Below are 23,208 nucleotides of genomic sequence, written 5' to 3'. Positions count from 1 at the left end.
TCTGGATGAGGAAAGCAAGACTGAGATAGTATGGTCATGTGAAGAGGATGCATTACGTTGATGTCCTAGTAAGGAGGTGCAAGAGGTTGTTGTAAGGCGTAAACGTAGAGGTAAAAGTAGGCTGAAAAAATATTGAAGAGAGATGATTAGACATAACATGGTAACTTCATATTATTAAGGGCATGACTCTAGATATGAAAGAGTGGAGATCGTGTATTAGGGAGAAGATTAGTAGGGGTAAAGTGTTGTCTTGCCTTGCGAAGGTTTAGGCTTGTTAGTACCTGTCGTAGTACTAGACGTTCCCTTGTAGGTCTTGCATATTATTGTTTATTGTGTTTCGATTATCATATTATTTTGTTGTTATTGTTTCTTTCTTGTGACTTTACAACACTTTTTTTATTAACTGTATGCTTCTTCTTTAACTTGAATTTGAAACGTCTTTTGAAAATAACCTTTCTACCTCCACAAGATAATGATAAGGTATGCATACACTCTACCCTCCCTGAATCCCACTTAGTGAGATTTCACTGGGTTGTTATTGTTGTTGGCTAGTACAAAAAAAAAAAAATTGTTCCAAAAACATTAAGTATAATCTAAACAAATAATATGACACTAGATCTGGTTCAAGAGTCAAAACTCGAGTCTCAGATCGAGAATGAGGTTGAAAGAGAGTTTGAAAAATATTTTCCTTACTTCTATGTATAGAAGTCACTTTCCTTGAATTAGAGGAAAATAAATCGATTTGGAAAAAATATCCCCAAATATTTAAGCCATAAATTGGCTCTGAAATATGAAATTATCTTATTTGTTATTTGTTGTACTGCAATGACCACTACAGAGACATCAATTCACTGATTTTGCTCCATGGTATTAACAAGGCCGACGCAACTCAGCTAGGATTTTAAGTTTATAACTTATATGAGTTCTAGATTCTATAAAGGACAATTTACACGGTTCACACGAACAGAGTTTTACCAAACTCGTAAGCAGAACTATAACTCCGTCCCTGATCAAATGTCATGATATCTTAATGAGAATCTACACACAGAGTCACAGACAGAGCGTCTATACTTTCTATGAGTAAAACAATCTGTCCTTTCATGATTAAAGATAAAAGGTGAAATGTACTTATTTTTTGAGAAAGAACAATGGCAAATAGCCTATTGATTATTCATGGCAAGCACATAAGTTGCAACAACAAGCCATGTTGTGATATCTTTTTAATCAATGTAGTAACTAGTAATCTACGACGAGCTAGTTTTGTTCAGAAGACCAAGCATTGGCTTCAACCCAATTGAAAGCTATTGGGCTCAAGAAGGCGTCAGGTAAGCCGAAGGAACTGACCAAGGAAAGTGCATGTGGCCTTAGTTCACTGCATAGCTTGGCAACTTCTTTTCTCACTATTGCAGCATTGTCCATCGACAGGTATCCATATCGGAGGAATGCAGCATCCTCTTCTAGGGTGACCAGAACATACATCGATCTGACAAGATCCAAAACGTTCTGCAAGAGAATTCACGGAACGGTTTTGATATTAATATACACAACATTAGAAAACTCAATTATCATTTTCTCATTACGCATGCAAAGGTCAAACATTCTGATTATTTCCTGGCAGCGAGACGTTTCATGACTTTGTCCACTGCACCTACCCCTCTTAAGTTAAATAGTTGTGTCTAACGACTATAAAAATGATCTGAAAGACATTTGTTAGTACCTTAAGGGGGCCAGATGTGACGAATGCCTCTGCGTCGAGGAAAGTATGGAGAACTGCTCGGTCTGAGAAGGCTCTCCCCAGGTCTTCAGCAAGTTGATAATTCTGTCGAAGGGGAAACATTGATTTGTTATTTGCAAGCACCCAGTACAAGCTGAATAAGAGAAGAATAAAAATGAAGAGTATGGCTTACCAAAGTAAAAGCATATTCTTTGCTTTTTCCTTGTGCCTGGCATTGCGAAACTTCAGCAGCAAAACGTTCCAACAGGTCTCGTTCCCGTAGGCAGAATATGTCGTTCTGGAATAAAGGCAATCAGAACTCCTGACCTGATAAATGATTCATCTAAAATGAAAAAAGAAACAAAAGCTTTGTTACCTGGAACTGGGCTTGCCTCATTGTAGAACTTGTAAGTTGTGAAGGTATGACGGGACGAGAGGTGTTCATGTGTTCTAATCCCAATCCTTTGAACGGTTTCTTACTCCTTTTGGCTGCCACATATTCCCCAAAAAGTGCCTTGCTTACCTGCCATTACAATTTTTCCATCGAACAACAAAGTTACCTAGTGACTATGCAAAGAGATCATCAATCACGTGTGTGTGCCGTGTAGAGTAGTAGGTTAATGCAGAATGACTCCTATTGCTACAAGATGATGAAATATCTCTTTTCACCTAATGCTGCTGCAAAAATCTACGATCCTATCAACTTTCGACCCAGAGAACCATGCATGCTCTTGAGAGTGTTACAAATTCTTTTTACAAAAGAATCACGGAAGAAAACGTTACTGTTTCATTTTTATCCGAGTCAGAAAAAACTACATATGTACTACAAAGCCATACCCAGTGTAATCCCACAAGTGGGGTTTGGAAGGGTAGGATGTATGTAGACCTTACCTCTACCTTTGTGGGGTAGAGAGGTTATTTCCGATAGACCCTCGGCTCAAAAGGGAAGTTTTTGAAGCAGGATTGCAAGAAAAATATGACAGTAAAATAGCAAGGTACAAACTAAATGCAGCAAACAGATACTAATACACATCGAAGAATAAGAGACTATGCGACTACTAAATAATACTACTAATATTCTAATAAAGAGAGGAGGAGGCTAACTCCCTATCTCTCCCACATAAAGTGTGAAAACATCAGTTGTCTACTAACCTTCTACCCTACTCAATGACCTACATATGTACTATACTTCGTAAAAAAAAAAAACTTTTTTTTACCATACCTGTTGCATAAGAACATTGTTGTCACCCTCGAAAGTAGACTGCACGTCATATTCACCTTTTAGCTGGCCAATCCTATTTTCGGTCTTCAACCCTTGACCTCCACAGGCTTCACGACATTCCTGATTCAATATTTAAAGAATCTTATACAGTTCGGAAGAAAGCTAATCGTTTATAATCCAAGTTCTTCCTGTGCATACTACCTGAAGAGTTCGCATGTTATGCCAACTTGCAATAGCTTTGAATGCACTTGAAACAACATGAATTACTTTGTTCATCTCAGGTGTCCTCTTGACGTACATCATTTTCAAGTGGTTAGCAGCAAAGCTCATAGCATATCTGCGAAGAGTCACAGTTGAGTCAATTAACTGGGGAGACCATAAAATTATACCGACATAACTGACAATTTATGATATGTAGAAGAGTGCCAAAATGGCAGATTGCATGGTTGGTTTTAACAAATGATGATAAGATTGTAGAAGTACAGTAGCTGAAAATAGAAAAAAACATCATGATAACATTGCAGAAGTACAGTAGCTGAAAATAGAAAACAATTGGCCCCGAGGAAGTGGGAGGTGTTGATCTACCTTAAGTGACTCTGAGGACATACTACAAGAAAAACATGACAAATTAGTAAAGGAAAAAAATTGGAACACTGATAGGGATGCGTTGGAAGTCATTAATTTAAGTATTTAATTATATTTTTAGTTGCTTTATTTATTATTCTAGAATAGGATTTATGTTTCAGAGTTTCATAAGGATTAGGTTAAGTTATAGTTATTAGTTTGGAATAGGATTATAGTCGCCTACTTCCATAAGAGTTAGACTTCCTATTGATGTAATAAGACTCCTATTTAAAGGGGCTTTAGATGAATAAATCAGTAAGTCATAATTCAGCAAAAAAACAGGAGATTAGAGTTCTCTCTTCCATTGAACTCTAAGGTTTCAGTCTCCCTTTGAAGAGCTGAAGAGATCGGAGTTCTCTTTTAATGAATTCTAAGGTTTCAGTCTCCCTTTAACGAGCTGACTTATATATCGCCCTGTAAATCGATCCTTCCCAAAAGATTCATAACAAACACATTCTCAAAAGGCTTATTTATTATAAAAACAAGTTTCAACTAGCAGGCATAGAAGAGTTTCTATACATACTTACAGCCAGAAAGTTAACTACAGAGCGACAAAATGGACATTTGAAAGGCTAAACATACTTCAATTTAAAAGAGAAAACAACAAAAGTTTTTGGTTATTTTATCGATGTATCACTGTCGAAAAAAACAAAATAAAAAAGGGGGAAATCATAAACGAAGAATAATAATACAAAGAGCATGAAGGAAAGAATGCATGGTAGAATAAAATATAGTGCATTTCAGTGAGCATTTACGTTTTTGCAAGAAGAGGAAGAAGTCGCCGTTGATGACTTGGGTAATCAAGTATAAGAACTTCTGGTCCATTAGGAGTAACTGAAAACGCTCTTCTTGTCAGCGAGTATCTTATCGCAGTTGCCAAACCAATCTGATAAAGCATCATGAACAGAAAAATGATATGCCAGAAAAATACTATGATTGGTAAATAAAATACGTGTGTAGAAGCAACTGTTGCTTGTCATACCTTTGCGGAGTAAACTGCACTAGATGCAATTGTCACACGGCCAGATGTCAAAGGGGACAAAAATGCTGCAAATCTCTGGGAACAAATTGTCAAAATCCAGTTAGCATTATCCTCAGCAATGTTTCTTGACGAACTGTCAAAACTGTAACAATCTCCTATGATCCTAAAGAATCACTAGAAAAATGGCAGCCCCTGTACTAAGCTCCTACTATGCGCAGGGTTTGGGGAAGGGCCGACCACAAGGGCCTATTGTACGCAGTCCTACCTTGCATTTCTGCCAGAGGCTGTTTTCTCCGGCATACCGTAAAGAATCACTAATAGATAAAAATTATCCTTATTATGCTTCCTTAGAAAAGACTTGTATTAATCAAGCACAACAAAATAATTGGGAATCATTGCCTTAAACGAATTAAGTTTACCTGGTCAGGATCCTTGATAGCAGTAAGATATTTCCCATCTGGAGAAACATCCGCCACTGAATTTAACAAATTTTCTCTGGGTACCCGGACATTGTCAAACCTGAAAAATGAGATTTCACAAAGAGCTTAGCTCCTAACTGCCAAAATGAAGCCATAAACTTTTACTACAATTTACTACACTTAAAGCCAAGTTCAAGTACAGCTCTTCTCTACCAAATTCTGCCATTGTCAACACCATTTAAGCCAATCTTGTGACCACAATCAGCTATGCGGATGTTTGGACAAATGTCTCCATTTTCATCTCTGATCTGAGCGATAAAAGCATGGACACCTTGATTTCCCCCGTCAATGATGAGCTGAGAGAAAACTATGGTATGTGTTGCATGCTACAACACAGTCAAGAGAAATGATATCAATTTAGACTAAGGCTCAAGCAAGAGTTAGCAAGTTGACAAACAAAAAACATCAATCAAATAAACATGCCAAATTTGTTTCCGAGAGGAAGTATAGTTACATTAGCTGCACCCCCAATCCAATACTTCTGAGCTGATTCACATGGAGTATTTATGACAAACTCTCCTGTGCTTGAATCATACGTTGTTACTGTTTCAATACCTCGAACCTGAACGGTACTTGCAAATATATCAGTTAGAATTGCAGAAACAATGGACAATATTTTACTTTCTAAAGTTATATAATATATACTTAAACAACTTTCACATACATTACTTCCATGCCCCAACTCTGTCATCGAGAAGCAACCTTTAACCACGTAATCCTCTGTGTCCTTCAACCATTTATCATGATGTCGTTTGGTACCGAAAAACTGGATTGCACCACCCCTGAATCAATCAACCAAAAAGTTCAATGATATTCTGATAACCTGGAAATTCAATTTATGCAACGACAACCAACCAATCGAGATTGTCTCCACAATAAATTTCATTCATTTAGGTTCTTCTTATAATATTCTTTAATTATCTTTTTCGTGCAATAGTTGACCACCAACATAAAAATCATCCAATCATGTACTTTTCAAGAAAGCTCAGTGGTATGCAGATACCCTGGAAGTCTGACGGAAAAAATAACATAGAATGTCTGTACATAAAAATTCAATGTCTACTTAGGTTGTTACAAGTTAATCAGGCAATCAAGAATGTTCGTGCTCATGACATAGTATTGATTGATGAAACGCGTGGTATAGTTAACGATAGGCTAGAAGTTTGGAGACAAACCCTAGAGTCTTAAAGTTTTCTGATTAAGTAGGACTAAAAGAGAGTACTTGGAGTGCAAGTTTAGTGACGTAACGCATGAAGCGAAGGTGGAATGAATATCGATGCACAAATCATACCCAAGAAAGGGAGCTTCAAGTATCTTGGGTTCATAATCCAAGAAAACGGGGAGATTGATGTTGATGTCACGCATCGTATTGGAGCGGGTAGGCAAAATGGAGGCTCACATCTGGAGTACTGTGATAAGAATGTGCTAGCAAGACTTAAGGGCAAATTCTACAGAGTGGTGGTACCGATATTGTTATACGGGACATAGTATTGGCCAACCAAGAATGTCCATGATGAATATAATGGAGATGAGGATACTCAGATGAATGTGTGAGTACACCTAGGAGATATGATTAGAAATGAAGTTATAAGGGATAAGGTGGGAGCAGCCCTCGTGGCAAACAAGATGAGAAAGGTGAAACTAAAATGATTCGGGCATGTGAAGAGGAGGTGCGTAGATGCGCCAGTAAGAAGGTGTTAAGAGGTTGGCTATACCAGAAATCTAACCAGGTGAGGTGATTAGATAGGACATGACTCAACTTCAACTTACTAATAAATATAAAGGTATGGAAATCAAAAATTAGAATAAAAGGTTAGTAGGTAGTCGAGTGTTGCCGCACTAGGTACTAATGGACAAGAACATACCATAGGAGAAAATGGACACCCATTTTGATGGAAAGAGAATGATCAAAGATAAAAAGACAATCCAAGAGAGCCAATTTCCTCAACTCATCTTCAGGCCCTTTAACAGTCAGCCAATTCTTGGAAAACCCATGTTCAACAAGGTACTCAATCCTCCTCATGGTAATTTCCCTTTGCTGTTCCTTAGATTGACTATAATCAGGTGAAAGAAACACTTTTCCACCCCTTTTTACAGGGTTAAAAAGTTTGCTCTGTAATATCAGACCAAAAAACCAGTCCCTTTCCTCCAAATTGTGACCATCCATGAGCTTTCTCATCTCTTTAATGTCAAAAACAGCAGCTGGCTCTGAAAGCTCAGGTGGATTGTAGCTGAGACATGGCAATGATTGGAGTATAACATTGAGTGTTGGGGTTTCTTGTTTTAGGTGTCTGCTGAGAACTTTAGTTCTGAAATTCACTTTCTCCATTGAAGAACACAAAAGATTGGATTTTTTCATTATTCAGAGTTTTAAAGTGATGCTTGATTTTGTATGAGAAATCAAAAAAGTGCTAGTGAGACTGAATTTTCTACTATTAGAAATGTTGAAAATTCAAGATTGGTTGGCTGGTGGGGTAGGTGATTAATAATCATGGGATAAATGTCAACATTATTTTACGGAAAATTACATTCTATGTCTATTTTTAAAAGTATTTACACCACTTAATTTATACATTCGTATTTAAACACACTATTTAATTAAACATCTTTTATACACTTTATACAAAGTTATCTACTCGTGGTAGATTGAAAGCTACCTAGTGTGGAACCGTGGTGGACCGAGTTTGGTAGTTTGCTATGGTCCACTAAAGCAACACAATGAAGGAAAAAAAAAAAAAGAACATACCATAGGAAAAAATGGACTCCAACTTTGATGGCAAGTGAATGATCATAGATGCCAAGACAATCCAAGAGACCTAATTTCCTCAACTCATCTTCAGGACCTTTACCAGTAAGCCATTTCTTAAAAACCCCATGTTCAAGAAGGTACCCAATTCTCTTCATGGTGATTTCCCTTTGTTGTTCTTTAGATTGATTGTAATCAGGTGAAACAAAAACTTTGCCACCTCTTTCAATAGGGTTAAACAGATTGCTCTGTAACATTAAACCAAAAAGCCAGTCCTTTTCAACAAAATTATGACCATCCATGAGCTTTCTCATCTCTTTTGTGTCAAAAATGCCTGAGGGCTCTGAAAGCTCAGGTGGGTTGTAGCTGAGACATGGGAAGGATTGGAGCAACAAATTGGGTGTTGGGGTTTCTTGATTTAGGTGTCTGCTGATGATTTTGGTTCTGAATTTCACTTTCTCCATTGATGAAAAATGGGATTTTTGCATTCTTGATTAGATTCAAATCAAGATAAGGGAAAAGGGGGAAAAGATTGACTTTTTCTTATTGAAAATGGATCTAAAATTTGCTTTTATTAGAAGAAAATTAAGGTTTAAATAGACTGTATGGCATGTGTGGCTTTTAAGACAAGATGAGCATCCTCACCATTTTGGTCAAAAATCTGTAAGGTTTATTGGCACAGAATTCAAGAAAATTTATGATTTAATAGAGTATAAGTTATTTATAAATTTATTTATTTATTTTGCTTAAATATTTATAAATTATGTTATTAAAGATGAAATGAAAATTTTAAAATTAAATTGTTACTATTAAATACAAGATGTGTTATTTTTTTCTTTTGGAACTAACTAAAAGGAAAAGTGAATCATACTTCCTCTGTTCTCTTTTAGTTGTTGTGATAAGAAAAAATAAATATTCCTTATTACTTCTTCAATTTTTATCTACTCCGTGTTCCTTTTTACTTGTCTATTTTGATTTTTTACTTGTCTTTTTTTATTTATTATTTTTGACAAATCAAGAAAAAATAATATTTTTGACTTATTATATTCTCAATTTATTTAGAGAGTTAATGTTTTTGAAAAAAGGTAAAATCTCTTAAATTAGTAAATTGATTTTGGAATTCTATCAATTAATAGGGATAAAATGATAAATTCACTATGTTAGTTATTATATATGTGTCTCTTAATTCTAGAATAAGTAATGTTAAACGGCAAAGTAGGAAAAAGATAATTAATTCTCTCTTTATTGCGTAAATTGACAATTATTTTGGAACAAATATTTTTAATATATATGACAACTAAAAAGGAGCACAAGGAGTATATATTAAGATGGAAGGAATATAATTTTAGAGATTTAAAATAAAATTAATTATTCTTTTTCATTTTACTCTTCATACCTTTTTTTGGGTAGAATATTCATCATACTAAACATCAATTAATAAGAGTATTCTTGTAATATATTCATATCAATCATTATTTTTTAAGGGAAGTGGAAAATCTAAAGTAGACAAGTAAAAATGAATGGAGAGGATATATTATTTTAATCACATACTCCCCCGGTTACTTTTACTTGTCCAATATTTAAAAAAAAAAATATTTTTATTTATCACTTTTAACATATCAATGAAAGACATTTTTAAATTCAAATAGTATCTTGCCACGTAACTTTGCCATAAAATAAAAACTAAAAACAACACTAACTTGTTCGAGACAGGTAATTACTAGGTACTAATAATAGTGAAACTAAAATTGAACTTACCCCTATTAAGAATTTTTTTTATATATATTTACATCTTAAATTTGAGACCTCCAATTAAAAAAAAAAAACAATTTCATCCATGGGAATACATTCTTGGATGATAAACTATCCTTAAATTATTATTATGCTAATAGGAACATCTAAGAATGCCTTTTGGTTTTGTATTGAAACTGATAAGAAGTACAATATAAAATGAATTGTCAATTGGTTATAAAACCGTTACCATTATAGGCAAAACTTAGGATTTGAAATTTTTGGGTGCATTAATATTACTTTAGCTTAAATATGATAAACTTAAAATAAAAATAATGGAATATAGAATTCTAGCTAGATTCAAACTCAAGTCTCGTGGCCCGTGGGTGGTTCTTTTAGCTTGTACCAGCAGCATAATGACATGCATATGCTCTTTTTTGGTGCACTGTTAATTATATCATATACTAATTTATGTCAATTTCTTAAAATATATATGCATATATAAATGTATTTTTTTTTTTAATTAATGGGTGTATGTGCACCCCACCCGTGAAGTGGTTCCGCCGGACTCACCATTAATAGAAAGTAGGGAAAAAAGACAAATATATCCCTGAACTATCGTAAATGGTATGCAGATACCCTCCGTCATACTTTTAGGACATAGGTGCCCCTGCCGTCCAAAAATTAGAGCATATATACCCTTTATACTAACGGACATACAGTGTCATAATCTTATCCACTGACCCGACATCGGATCGATGGATAAATTTTTGCCACGTGTCCTTATTTAATCCTCCGTTAGAGTGAAGGGCATATACGCTCTAGTTTTTGGACGGCAGGGGCATCAATGTCCCAAAAGTATGACGGAGGGTATCTGCATACCATTTACGATAGTTCGGGAGATATATTTGTCTTTTTTTATAAATGCAGTTTGGTGAAAAGCCAAACTGACGTGAACTTTTCTTGTTAGTTTAAATTAAATTATATGCATTCACAATTTTATAATATTAAAAAGAAATGTATGTAAGTAGATCACTTAATTATTGGTAATCAAATGACTTGATAAATAAATTATTGTCTAAGGTACTCTTTGTTGGAATTATTCTCATATTCTCTTGTTTTAATAAAATCCAAAGCTAAAAAAATACTTTATGGGTCCTTTTTTATTTTTTTCATAGTAAAATCTTATATGAAAGATAAAGTATATTATTGAATATTGATCTTGTGAAAAACTGTATTTAGATTGTTGGCTTACAAGTATTTACCCATTATTTTCGTGGTTTATTTAACGAATAAAATATTTGTTATTTTGACTTTTTTTTATATTGGTATTTTTTATTCGTTGATAAATTTGAAATCTCACACTATAATGTTTCTATTATATGATGCTATAAAAGAGAAAAAGAATTATCAAATCTACTCTATCAAAAATTCATATTAGAATTCATAAAGAAATTAAAAAAATTATCATTCAAACTTCACAATAAATTACTTATGAAAATTCTTGTGTACGTTATGATAACTACTTGAATTTTTCAAAGAAAGAATTTGTTATATATTGTGTTCAAACAGTTTAAAGTCAAAACTTCTGCAAATATAGGAAAGATGATATTTTAAAAATTAATTTTAAAATAAATAGATCTTATTAATGGATCAAAAGAAAAAGCATAGTAGCAATTACAAATTTAAAATTTATTATTACATAATAGATATCACTTGATTATATTAAAATATATTAATATAAGTATAAATATTCGATACAAATAAATTTTTATTGGCAAGTTGAGTAATGGGGTTACGTTTGATACTCCAATAAATAAATAATTTTGGAGTATGGATAATGATTTTCTTGGAAGACGTGCAAAGTTATCTGTTTCTGCATTGTATAATTCTTATCTGATATAAATAAGGCCTTATCTGGTCCCATTACCCATATAACCATGACAAATATTATCGTCTCCGTTTTATTTATACGTTGATTTTACTAAAAATTATGATGGTTAATATTTATCATTTCACAAAATTAATATTTTTCTGTTTATTTTTACTTGTTATTATTTAATTTAGCATATTTATTAAAAAAATAATTATTGATATAATTATTTTATTAAACTATTCCTATTAAATAATGTTTCGTATTAAGTTTTGAAAAAAAGTATTTAATGTTGGGTTAAAGGATGAAAGGACATAATTGTATTTTTCTTGATATGTCAAAATCTATATATATATATATATATATATATATATATATATATATAAGAAGAGGGAATAAGTATTCACCACAAGTCAACATGTGTTTCAATAAGAAGAGAGAATAACTAATATATTTATAAAAAGAAATGACATATAAAATAAAGTGGAGAGAGTATTGGTTTTTCAAAATGAAAAAGGACAAAACACATATAAAATTAAAAGACATATAAAAAAAAGTTGGTTTAACTCTCAAACATAAAAAGTAACATATGTTATTAAAATTTTTAATAAAAAGTACTATAATTTACAATAAATAATAACTTAAAATATCTACAAGACAACAAAAAAAAGACTAATTTTTGTACTGCTTGTGTCACATAAATTAGGATTGGGATGATTTTAAAATTTTAATTTTGGTTATACATTATAAAATAGCCGAAAAATTGAATGATATAATTTTTTTTAAAATAACTGAATGAATCATCTTATCGATAACCCTAATGTTACTTCTACTCTGTTTATTTTTACTTAAATTTAGAAAGATATGCTTCATTTCTACCCTCAATCTTATCGCTACATTTATTTGCTATTTATAATTGAAATTAAAAAGACAAATGACAAATAAGTTTCTATATTAGCTCACTTATGAGCAAAATATATTATAACAATCTTTACTAATTTTATAACAATACATAAACTATACTCCCTCCGTCCCATATTAGATGGGCACTTTCAACTTTATACGGTGATTAAGAAATCATTAATACATTGGAAGACTTCACCATTTTGCCCTTTGTTTATATCAATGCACATTGAAATGAGTTACAAAAAATACACATACAATATATGAATGGTCATATTAATTGTAAGGGTAAAATGGAAAAGAATTAATTGATTCTATCCTAATTTAATAAGTGCTCAAATAATATGAAAAAAATATTTTTAGTAAGATTCTCATCTAATATGGGACGGAGAGAGTATTAGTTTTTGAAAATGGAAAAGGACAAAACACATATAATATTAAAAGACATATAAAAAAAAGTTGGTTTAACTCTCAAACATAAAAAGTAACATATGTTTTTAAAAACTTTAATAAAAAAGTACTATAATTTACAATAAATAATAACTTAAAATATCTACAAGACAACAAAAAAAAAACTAATTTTTGTACTGCTTGTGTCACATAAATTAGGGTTGGGATGATTTTAAAATTTTAATTTTGGTTATACATTATAAAATAGCCGAAAAATTGAATGATATAATTTTTTTAAAAATAACCGAATGAATCGTCCTATCGATAACCTAATGTTACTTCTACTCTGTTTATTTTTACTTAAATTTAGAAAGATATGCTTCATTTCTACCCTCAATCTTATCGCTACATTTATTTGCTATTTAAAATTGAAATTAAAAAGACAAATGACAAATAAGTTTCTATATTAGCTCACTTATGAGCAAAATATATTATAACAATCTTTACTAATTTTATAACAATACATAAACTATACTCCCTCCGTCCCATCTTAGATGGGCACTTCCAACTTTACACGGTGATTAAGAAATCATTAATACATTGGAAGACTTCACCATTTTGCCCTTTGTTTATATCAATGCACATTGAAATGAGTTACAAAAAATACACATACAATATAGGAATGGTCATATTAATTGTAGGGGTAAAATGAAAAAGAATTAATTAATTCTATCCTAATTTAATAAGTATTAAAATAATATGAAAAAAATATTTTTAGTAAAATTCTCATCTAATATGGGACGGAGAGAGTAACAATATAACTTTATTAATGTTGGGCCCGGGCAGCGCCCAGACTTTCTTTACTAGTATATATATATATATATATAAAGGAGGATCTTCAATCAGCTGACGTGGCATGCCTCTATGATCAGAAAATCTACTTATCTATTTTTGGTTTTTTTCTCTCTATTTTTCCATGTAAATAGATTTTAATTAAGGCTATAATAATTAATAGATTCTAATTAATTGTAAAGAGGAAGATACTTTTCCAAATTTTAATTGTAACAGTCTCATTTCCATGTAAATGCAAATTTTAATTGTATGTTGTAACCGTGTACCAACCTTTCCTCTCCCCACATCCCTTCATTAACTTCTGAAAATTAATTTATATAACTCTTCACTTTTTCATCTTCTCCTATAAATCTTGAGCTATATATATCATGGAATTTTTTATTTTATTTTTATCAATTGTCTCATGTTTGATGTGAATCATTGGCATTTATCAGGTACCTTTTTTTAATTAATATTTTTTTTTTGAAATTTAAATATTAATATATTGTAGGATCTTAAGAATGATTTTTGTATCATAATTAAATTTGTAATTAAAAGGTAGCTTTTTATTCATTTTATTGTTATATAGAAATGAATGAATGTGTCAACTATTACTTTTTCATTTATATATTTTCTTTAAAATAAAAGTTTAATTGTTTTTATTTTCATTACTCCACACAACTCTTGACAATTATAACTCCTAAATTAATAGTCAATGACTGCACGTTGAACATCCTTTTTTACTGCACTTTATAGATCCATTTCTAAAAGTGCACGGGACTTTATGGATTGTGGAAGAAAATATTTAATGGTAAAGAAAAATGAATTCTCAAAAATAAAAAGAAAGGATTTGGGTTTTTTATTGGAGTTTTTATTGGGGCTTGTGTGATTTATATAATCCCTCCCAATCTATTAAGGTCGCTTTTTATGTAGGTTTTTCTTTGTTAGTCTTATTTGTATGGTTTTTTAGTCTTTTCATTATCTGCTAATACTAAATGACTTTTATCTTATGACTTTGTTTTATTGATTATCGTAATTATAAAATTAGAATGATTCTTTATGATTTACAAAGGAGGATGAAGAAAATTTCAATACTTTTCATATAGATTCAAAACAATAGCGTGGGTTTAAGTAAGCAAATATGTCATGGTTCCAGGAGTCTATCTATCGCGTATAGACTTTAAGGGCGTGGTGGCCTAACCATCGAGGTGAAGTCGGGACCTAAACGATTGAATGGAACAATATATAGACAAGTAAATCCCTTATGGGTTCCAAGGTATTCCTTTAATTATTAAGAGTTAAGGGATTTATCATTCAAAGGGAAGTAGACTACTCAAGAATTTTCTATTTTATTTGTTGGAATTGAATTTGAATAAAGAATTAATAGAAGACGGAATCACTGAAATCTTGTTTTGTCTTCACTGGGAACTTGAGTAAGGAGTAGACCTTTTTATTTTGGGATTTTATAGAGTTTGAAAACGAGAACTCCTTTCCTTATTTGGTGTACCTACTTGAGCCGGATGAAAGGAAACTTTCACGTCCGATTTTGAAGGGGGGGGGGGGAGAGATCCTATAGAATCCTATCCCAATTTTTCTTTTGCTAGGCCCATAACTAAAAAGCCCACTTTCTTACGATTACGAGGTTTATTCGAATATGAAATCCAATCTTGGAAATACAACATCCCACTTTTTTTTACTACCCAGGGTTTCGATACATTTCGCAATCGAGAAATCTCTACTGGCGCAGGTGCTATCTGAGAACAATTAGCCTATCTAGATTTACGAATTATTATAGAGAATTCGTTGGTAGAATGGGAAGAATTGGGGGAAGAAGGGCACACAAGGAATGAATGGGAAGATCGAAAGGTTGGAAGAAGAAAGGACTTTTTGGTTAGACGTGTGGAATTAGCTAAGCATTTTATTCGAACAAATATAGAGCTAGAATGGATGGTTTTGTGTCTATTACCAGTTCTTCCTCCTGAGTTGAGACCGATCATTTAGATAGATGGGGGTAAACTAATGAGCTCAGATATTAATGAACTCTATAGAAGAGTTATCTATCGGAACAATACTCTTACCGATCTATTAACAACAAGTAGATCTACGCTAGGAGAATTAGTAATGTGTCAGGAGAAATTAGTACAAGAAGCCGTGGATACATTTCTTGATAATGGAATCCGGGGACAACCAATGAGGGACGGTCATAATAAAGTTTACAAGTCATTTTCTGATGTAATTGAAGGCAAAGAGGGAAGATTTCGTGAGACTCTGCTTGGTAAACGAATCGATTATTCAGGACGTTCTGTCATTGTCGTGGGTCCTTCACTTTCATTACATCGATGTGGATTGCCTCGTAAATAGCAATAGAACTTTTCTAGACATTTGTAATTGTGGTCTAATTAGACAACATTTTGCTTCGAACATAGGAGTTGCTAAGAGTAAAATTCGAGAAAAAGAGCCGATTGTATGGGAAATCCTTCAAGAGTTATGCAGGGACACCCTGTATTGCTGAATAGAGCACCTACACTGCATAGATTAGGCATACAGGCATTCCAACCCGTTTTAGTAGAGGGGCACGCTATTTGTTTACATCCATTAGTTTGCAAGGGATTCAATGCCGATTTTGATGGAGATCAAATGGCTGTTCATGTACCTTTATCCTTGGAGGCTCAAGTAGAGGCCCGTTTACTTATGTTTTCTCATATGAATCTTTTGTCTCCGGCTATTGGGGATCCCATTTCCGTACCAATGCAAGATATGCTTATTAGACTCTATGTATTAACGAGTCGAAATCATCGAGGTATTTGTGTAAATAGATATAATCCATGTAATCGCAGAAACTATCAAAATAAAAAAGAAGTGACAATAGTTACTATAAGTATACGAAAAACCCTTTTTTTCGAATTCCTATGATGCAATTGGGGCTTATCGGCAGAAACGAATCAATTTAGATAGTCCTTTGTGGCTCCGGTGGCGACTAGATCAACGCGTTATTGCTTCAAGAGAAACTCCCATCGAAGTTCACTATGAATCTTTAGGTACTTTTTATGAGATTTATGGACACTATCTAATAGTAAGAAGTCTAAAAAAAAAATCCTTTTTATATACATTCGAACCACTGTTGGTCATATTGCTCTTTATCGAGAAATCGAAGAAGCTATACAAGGGTTTTTCGGGCCTATTCATATGCTACCTAATTCTATGATACCGTGGGACTTCGGGGCTCTCCGGTTCAGCTAGGTCCATAGTTCCGAAATTTATACGTGAATCAAGATCGATAAAAGGAAGTTTTACAATCACCGACTCAAACCTATTGTCGAATCCTACTCAGCGGAATATGGAGGTACTTATGTCAGAACGGGCCAATATGGTCTTTCACAATAAAGCGATAGACGGAACTGCCATGAAACGACTTATTAGTAGATTAATAGAGCACTTCAGAATGACATATACATCACATATCCTGGATCAAGTAAAAACTCTGGGGTTCCAACAAGCTACTGCTACATCCATTTCATTAGGAATTGATGATCTGTTAACAATACCTTCTAAGGGATGGCTAGTTCAAGATGCTGAACAACAAAGTTTGATTTTGGAAAAACACCATCATTATGGGAATGTACACGCGGTAGAAAAATTACGTCAATCCATTAAAATATGGTATGCTACAAGTGAATATTTGCGCCAAGAAATGAATCCGAATTTTAGGATGACTGACCCTTTTAATCCAGTTCATATAATGTCTTTCTCGGGAGCTCGAGGAAATGCGTCTCAGGTACATCAATTAGTAGGTATGAGAGGATTAATGTCGGATCCTCAAGGACAAATGATTGATTTACCTATTCAAAGCAATTTACGCGAAGGACTCTCTTTAACAGAATACATCATTTCTTGCTACGGAGCCTGTAAATGAGTTGTGGATATTGTTGTACGAACATCAGACGCTGGATATCTCACTCGCAGACTTGTTGAAGTAGTTCAACACATTGTTGTACGTCGAACGGATTGTCGAGAAAGGAAAGAAGACTTCCATCTCCAAGTTTAACTCAGACGTAGCTCCCTTCTTTTTTTGGGGGGTGTGAAGCAGTGTCAAACCAAAATACCCAACAAGCATTAGCTCTCCCTGAAAAGGAGGTGATCCAGCCGCACCTTCCAGTACGGCTACCTTGTTACGACTTCACTCGGACGAGAGAAGAAGTTTCATTTTGGAACTACTCGGAATTAACTTTCTTAGTAATATATATGTAAGTATATAAATTATTCTCAGTTTTCTAACAAAATAATTTTAACTAGTTTTTAATCTCTGATGCGTTCGGTATGGCAAAAAACATTTTTTCCAATTTATCATGTTTGTTGGACAAGAAAATTGAAAAATATTTTTTCTAAAATAATAAGTATCTTAAAAATAAGAAAATTGACTTTTCAAAGTAGAAGTAGAATAAACAAGTTCAAATGACATTTTGTATCGATTGTGTCTTCGCACCATCCAATACACTTCATTTTCATTCCTACTACGTAGCCCATTCCCACACACCCCTACCCCCACCTCCCATATCTAAATCGTCAATTCAGTTCGTGTGATTTCAATTTTTTTTTTATTTTGAACTAAATAATGAGATGAATAATTTCGTAAGAAGTTTAAATTTAAATAACGTGATACCGAATTGAAAATTGCCATTTTTTATTATTGGATTGTAGATAGTTTCAAGCGGGATCACCCGACCCGATTAAATAAGAATACCAACGCTCCCTTTTTGTTGGAGATTGAAAACTTGGTACATAAATTGCAATATCACGAAAATTTAACGAGACATTTAGTTCGTGATAATAATTTACTTTATTTTCAAGAGATTCAAAATGGATATAACAAATATACAATCCTTGTTCATGTTCTATGGTTTAACTAGGTAACTCAGCCGCACTACGCGCGGTCGTAAAATATTATATCAAAAATATAAATTAACCTTTTCATATTATTTGAATATAAAAGAGTTTTTAGTTCAAATTCAATTAAATAGATAAAAATTTAAATTTGAATTCATTTTATTATTCACATTGAACTAATTTCTAACAAATAAAATATACTATTACATAAAGGAAGGAAAGGTACTTTTTCAGTTTTCGTTAAACATAAATTGATTAATGTCATATAACCAGCTTAAAGATAAATAAAGCTCATTAAAAAAAGTATGTGAGAAAAAAAGAAGAACATGGTCCATTCACTCCATCCATAACAAAGTGAAGATAATTGTATTTATGTGTCGGAAATTATGATGTATATAGATTTAAAAAGTAGAGTTTAGAACATAAAATAAAAAACAAAATCAATCATTTTGTGTAATTTTAAAAAAAGACTAAATCAACCGGTAATTATATGATAATTGAAATGATAATTGAAATAGATTGTATAAGATGTATGAAAATAATTTGATAAAATATAGAAATTGTAATGTCTAAAACGTAAAAATGAGCATTCGTAAATTATATTTAATTTAAATTGTTAAGTATAGTTGGATTGTCTAGCTAATTCTATTATAGACATGAAGGTGACATTTGGATAATCAAAATGTTATAATAATTTTGGTCACTTCACAGATAATAAAGAACTTATTTTAATTTTTTCAATACTTTTTTCACTTTCTTACTTTACAATAAAATAATAAACTTACAAAAAGGAATTAAGCTAGTGAAACGTTCACTTACCTATACTTAGTGAAAATTTAGAGTCCAACTCATTACTATTGTTCAGGTGAGCAAACACTTTATTTTCACCCTCTTTTACGTTGTCCACTTCCTGGTTGAGAACAACTACTACTTCATGGCAATCTAAATTTATAATTCTTTCAGTTTCATCTTTCTGAACCAATGAGCGTATAAGTACATCATCGTTAGAGAGGTTGGAGGAAGATTGCTTATCAAATGCTTTATGGTTCGGAAGATTTTTAAGGTTATCCATTGAGCGAACCTTCTTGGATTTAACATCATTATGGTGGTTGTGATTGTCCAACTTCATGAGATTGTTTTATGTACTACTAGAATTTTAGTAACTTACCACAAACTCGCATATTTCTTTGAGCTCGATCATTTCACACATGAGCGCCACTTCATTTCCTACATGTAGTTCACCATTGTTTTCGTTCTGTTTCGTTGATGTATACTCTGAGTTTGAATATGCTTTTTTGTTTTCTTGAAAGGACGTTTTGGAGACCCAATCTTGATTGGATACAAGATAACGTTATAAGCAGTAAAAAAGGATGTTCAACGTGCAGTCATTGACTATTAATTTAGGAGTTATAATTGTCAAGAGTTGTGTGGAGTAATGAAAATAAAAACAATTAAACTTTTATTTTAAAGAAAATATATAAATGAAAAAGTAATAGTTGACACATTCATTCATTTCTATATAACAAAAAAATGAATAAAAAGATACCTTTTGATTACAAATTTAATTATGATACAAAAATCATTCTTAAGATCCTACAATATATTAATATTTAAATTTCAAAAAAAAATATTAATTAAAAAAAGGTACCTGATAAATGCCAATGATTCACATCAAACATGAGACAATTGATAAAAAAAAATAAAAAATTCCATGATATATATAGCTCAAGATTTATAGGAGAAGATGAAAAAGTGAAGAGTTATATAAATTAATTTTCAGAAGTTAATGAAGGGATGTGGGGAGAGGAAAGGTTGGTACACGGTTACAACATACAATTAAAATTTGCATTTACATGGAAATGAGACTGTTACAATTAAAATTTGGAAAAGTATCTTCCTCTTTACAATTAATTAGAATCTATTAATTATTACAGCCTTAATTAAAATCTATTTACATGGAAAAATAGAGAGAAAAAAACCAAAAATAGATAAGTAGATTTTCTGATCATAGAGGCATGCCACGTCAGCTGATTGAAGATCCTCCTTTATATATATATATATATATATAGATTTCTAAAAGTGCACGGGACTTTATGGATTGTGGAAGAAAATATTTAATGGTAAAGAAAAATGAATTCTCAAAAATAAAAAGAAAGGATTTGGGTTTTTTATTGGAGTTTTTATTGGGGCTTGTGTGATTTATATAATCCCTCCCAATCTATTAAGGTCGCTTTTTATGTAGGTTTTTCTTTGTTAGTCTTATTTGTATGGTTTTTTAGTCTTTTCATTATCTGCTAATACTAAATGACTTTTATCTTATGACTTTGTTTTATTGATTATCGTAATTATAAAATTAGAATGATTCTTTATGATTTACAAAGGAGGATGAAGAAAATTTCAATACTTTTCATATAGATTCAAAACAATAGCGTGGGTAATATTTTTTTTGGTTTTTGTGTGGTGAAAGCAAGTGTTGTGTGATATGAAGAGATATAGGTGAATTCAAAATTTAAATTTTATGTATTTAATATTTAAAGTTTTTAGTACTAACTTTTGATATTTTTTCACGTTGTATTTTTGAAGATCCAATTTTTTTTATGCGTGTGGGGGTGAAAGCAAGTGGTATATATATCATGATATTAAGCCGGAGCCATGATTTAAATATTATATATTTAACGTTTAATGATTTAGCACTAATTTGTTATATTTTTAAGTCATGAGTTCACTTTCATAATTTATTATAATTTTAATGAATTCTTACATACAAATTTATGTATACCACGAATATACTAAACTAGAAGAATATGCAATGATGAATTAGTTCCTGGATGGTGCTAAAAAAATGAATATGTGGCGATCATAAGTTGTCTTCTACTGTTAAGAGTCTTCTTAAATCATTGTTATATATCCACAAAATTCAACATAACATATTATTGTTGTATCTTCAGAAAATTCAACATATATTATCTTATTAGCTAAACTTCAAATTCTTCATTCTTTTTCTTTTTGTTCTTGCAGATCTCCGAATAATATGCAAATTATTTGAATTTCAAGAAGTGTTTTTAAATTTTAATTAACTAACGATGTAATATATAAACTGTAATTTTTTAATTAATTTTCTGCCATCAATTAGTTTTGATTTATTTTTGATTAATTTTTTTTTCATTTCTGCTCGTACATCTTATTGTAAGAATAAAGTCTCAAATATTATTGTTAAGCTTTCATAGGAGGCTAACAAATATGTGTACTTTAGTTTACTTACAAATAAAAAAAGTATGCATATTTTCTGTTAAACTGTAAATTTTTAGCGTTTATATTTATATTGTAAATATTATCACTTTTTTTTTTAAAAAAAAGAAGAAGTTAAATATAAGAATTTATTTGAATTATGTAAGAACTTGAAATAGGCAAAACCTCTAAACATTTGTAACGAATAAATATTTATACAACTTTTTCAAAATTATAAAATGTACTATCGTAGAAATTTAATGAAACTATTGAACATCATTATAACTATATCATGATTATGTGCAAAATACTTTTCTTTTTAAGATATGATTTTTTTTAATTAAGCAAAAAATTAAATTAAAATCTAATTTATTTGAATTTGGAGACTATATAATTATTTTAAAATATTTTTACTTTTTTGAAATAGTAAAAGATTAGTTTGTAAATCTAAAGAGATCTTTCTTAACCGTGCGAAGCGCGGCCAAGTCTCCTAGTTGACAAATAAAAATGAAAAACTTGTTTTAGGAATAAAGAACAAGTAAACGTGAACGGAGAGAGTACTACATAAATAACACTACTTTTTCTATTTTACCTTTGGGCTTTGAGAGTTACTCTCTCCGTTCACTTTTACTTGTCAATATATTTCTAAAATAGATTTTCATTTACTTGTCACTTTTAAATGACAATTATTTTGTTCTATGTCTTACCCTCAACATTAAATACTTATTATTTAAATCATTTTCAAGACCTAATAGTACTTACTAAACATCATTTAATATGAATAATTTGGTAAAATACCTATATTAATAATTATTTTCTTAATTAAAGTATCAAGTCAAATTTCGACTAATATAAAAAAATTAAATGATTTAATTCATGTATATTGGTCAATTTATTAATCAAAATAATTTTTTGAAAACTTAACCTCAAGAAAATAATAAATAAGAGTATAATAGTAAATTTAATTAGTTTCTCAAGGGATGTAAAATTTAAAATGATGACATATAAATAGAAATGGATGGAGTATATTAAAATATATACTTATAAATTCATCCTTCTTCTTCAAGGATTACAGATAGTTGAACAAAGAGACTCGTGAAGAATAATATGCCCTTTCTGTTTCAATTCGTTTTTCTTATTTTGGTTTGATTCATTTAAAGAAGATTTCTTTTTAATAATTTTTAATTTCATTTTTTATCTAACATGTTTAAGATCACAAGATTAAAAAGAATTTGATATATTTGAAAAATCTTTAATTTAATATCATAAAATTCAAAAAAAAAATCTTTTCAACTTTATGTTAAGTCAAATTGAACAAACAAATTAAAATTGAGAGAGTAAGATTAAATTATTAGGATGCAACTAGTAGTAATAATTTGTTATTGACTAATATTTTATGCAAAATCACTCTCAAATTGTTGGAAAAAAAATCATAATATTGACCGTGAATAAACAAACAATGAAATTGATAATTTTATCGATTATAAAGTTATGTCGTGTCGAATTAAAATAACTTTGAAAAGGGTGAAGAATATCTTGAATTATGTGAAATTGAATTAGTCTAAAAATTTATCTGTTATCAATAGTTTGATCTAAAAATA

The 23,208-nt window shown here is 31.2% G+C and overlaps 2 protein-coding genes and 1 pseudogene across 4 annotated transcripts; 2 read left to right on the top strand and 1 right to left on the bottom strand.

The window, feature by feature from the left end:
• Positions 1-917: 917 nt before the first annotated feature.
• On the bottom strand, positions 918-8,315 carry LOC125835263 (acyl-coenzyme A oxidase 3, peroxisomal-like). Of its 3 annotated transcripts, XM_049514405.1 has the most exons (14): positions 7,865-8,315; positions 6,887-6,983; positions 5,686-5,803; positions 5,476-5,583; positions 5,175-5,347; positions 4,962-5,061; positions 4,543-4,617; positions 4,316-4,446; positions 3,138-3,273; positions 2,937-3,056; positions 2,091-2,237; positions 1,908-2,012; positions 1,718-1,819; positions 918-1,503 (listed from the first exon to the last, which is right to left on the bottom strand). In XM_049514405.1, exons 1-14 carry the CDS (start codon positions 8,253-8,255, stop codon positions 1,255-1,257), a joined length of 2,052 nt encoding a protein of 683 aa, XP_049370362.1. In that variant the 5' UTR covers positions 8,256-8,315; the 3' UTR covers positions 918-1,254. The 3 variants fall into 3 exon arrangements, with proteins under 3 accessions (XP_049370362.1, XP_049370357.1, XP_049370352.1); XM_049514400.1 differs by lacking the exon at positions 6,887-6,983 and having other exon boundaries at positions 7,768-8,314; XM_049514395.1 differs by lacking the exon at positions 7,865-8,315 and having other exon boundaries at positions 6,887-7,413.
• A 6,444-nt stretch (positions 8,316-14,759) lies between these two features.
• Positions 14,760-16,808, top strand: LOC125835438 (DNA-directed RNA polymerase subunit beta'-like; annotated as a pseudogene).
• A 24-nt stretch (positions 16,809-16,832) lies between these two features.
• On the top strand, positions 16,833-17,472 carry LOC125835428 (DNA-directed RNA polymerase subunit beta''-like). The gene is made up of 2 exons (XM_049514558.1): positions 16,833-17,270; positions 17,374-17,472. Exons 1-2 carry the CDS (start codon positions 16,833-16,835, stop codon positions 17,470-17,472), a joined length of 537 nt encoding a protein of 178 aa, XP_049370515.1.
• The last annotated feature ends 5,736 nt before the right edge of the window (positions 17,473-23,208 follow it).

This window comes from Solanum verrucosum, unplaced genomic scaffold, assembly GCF_900185275.1.
Source record: "Solanum verrucosum unplaced genomic scaffold, falcon-dt-bn FXZP01000119.1, whole genome shotgun sequence".
Taxonomy (NCBI): Eukaryota; Viridiplantae; Streptophyta; class Magnoliopsida; order Solanales; family Solanaceae; genus Solanum; species Solanum verrucosum.
The sequence above is the reverse complement of the archived record's forward strand: the minus strand, read 5'-3'. Positions and strand labels throughout refer to the sequence as shown.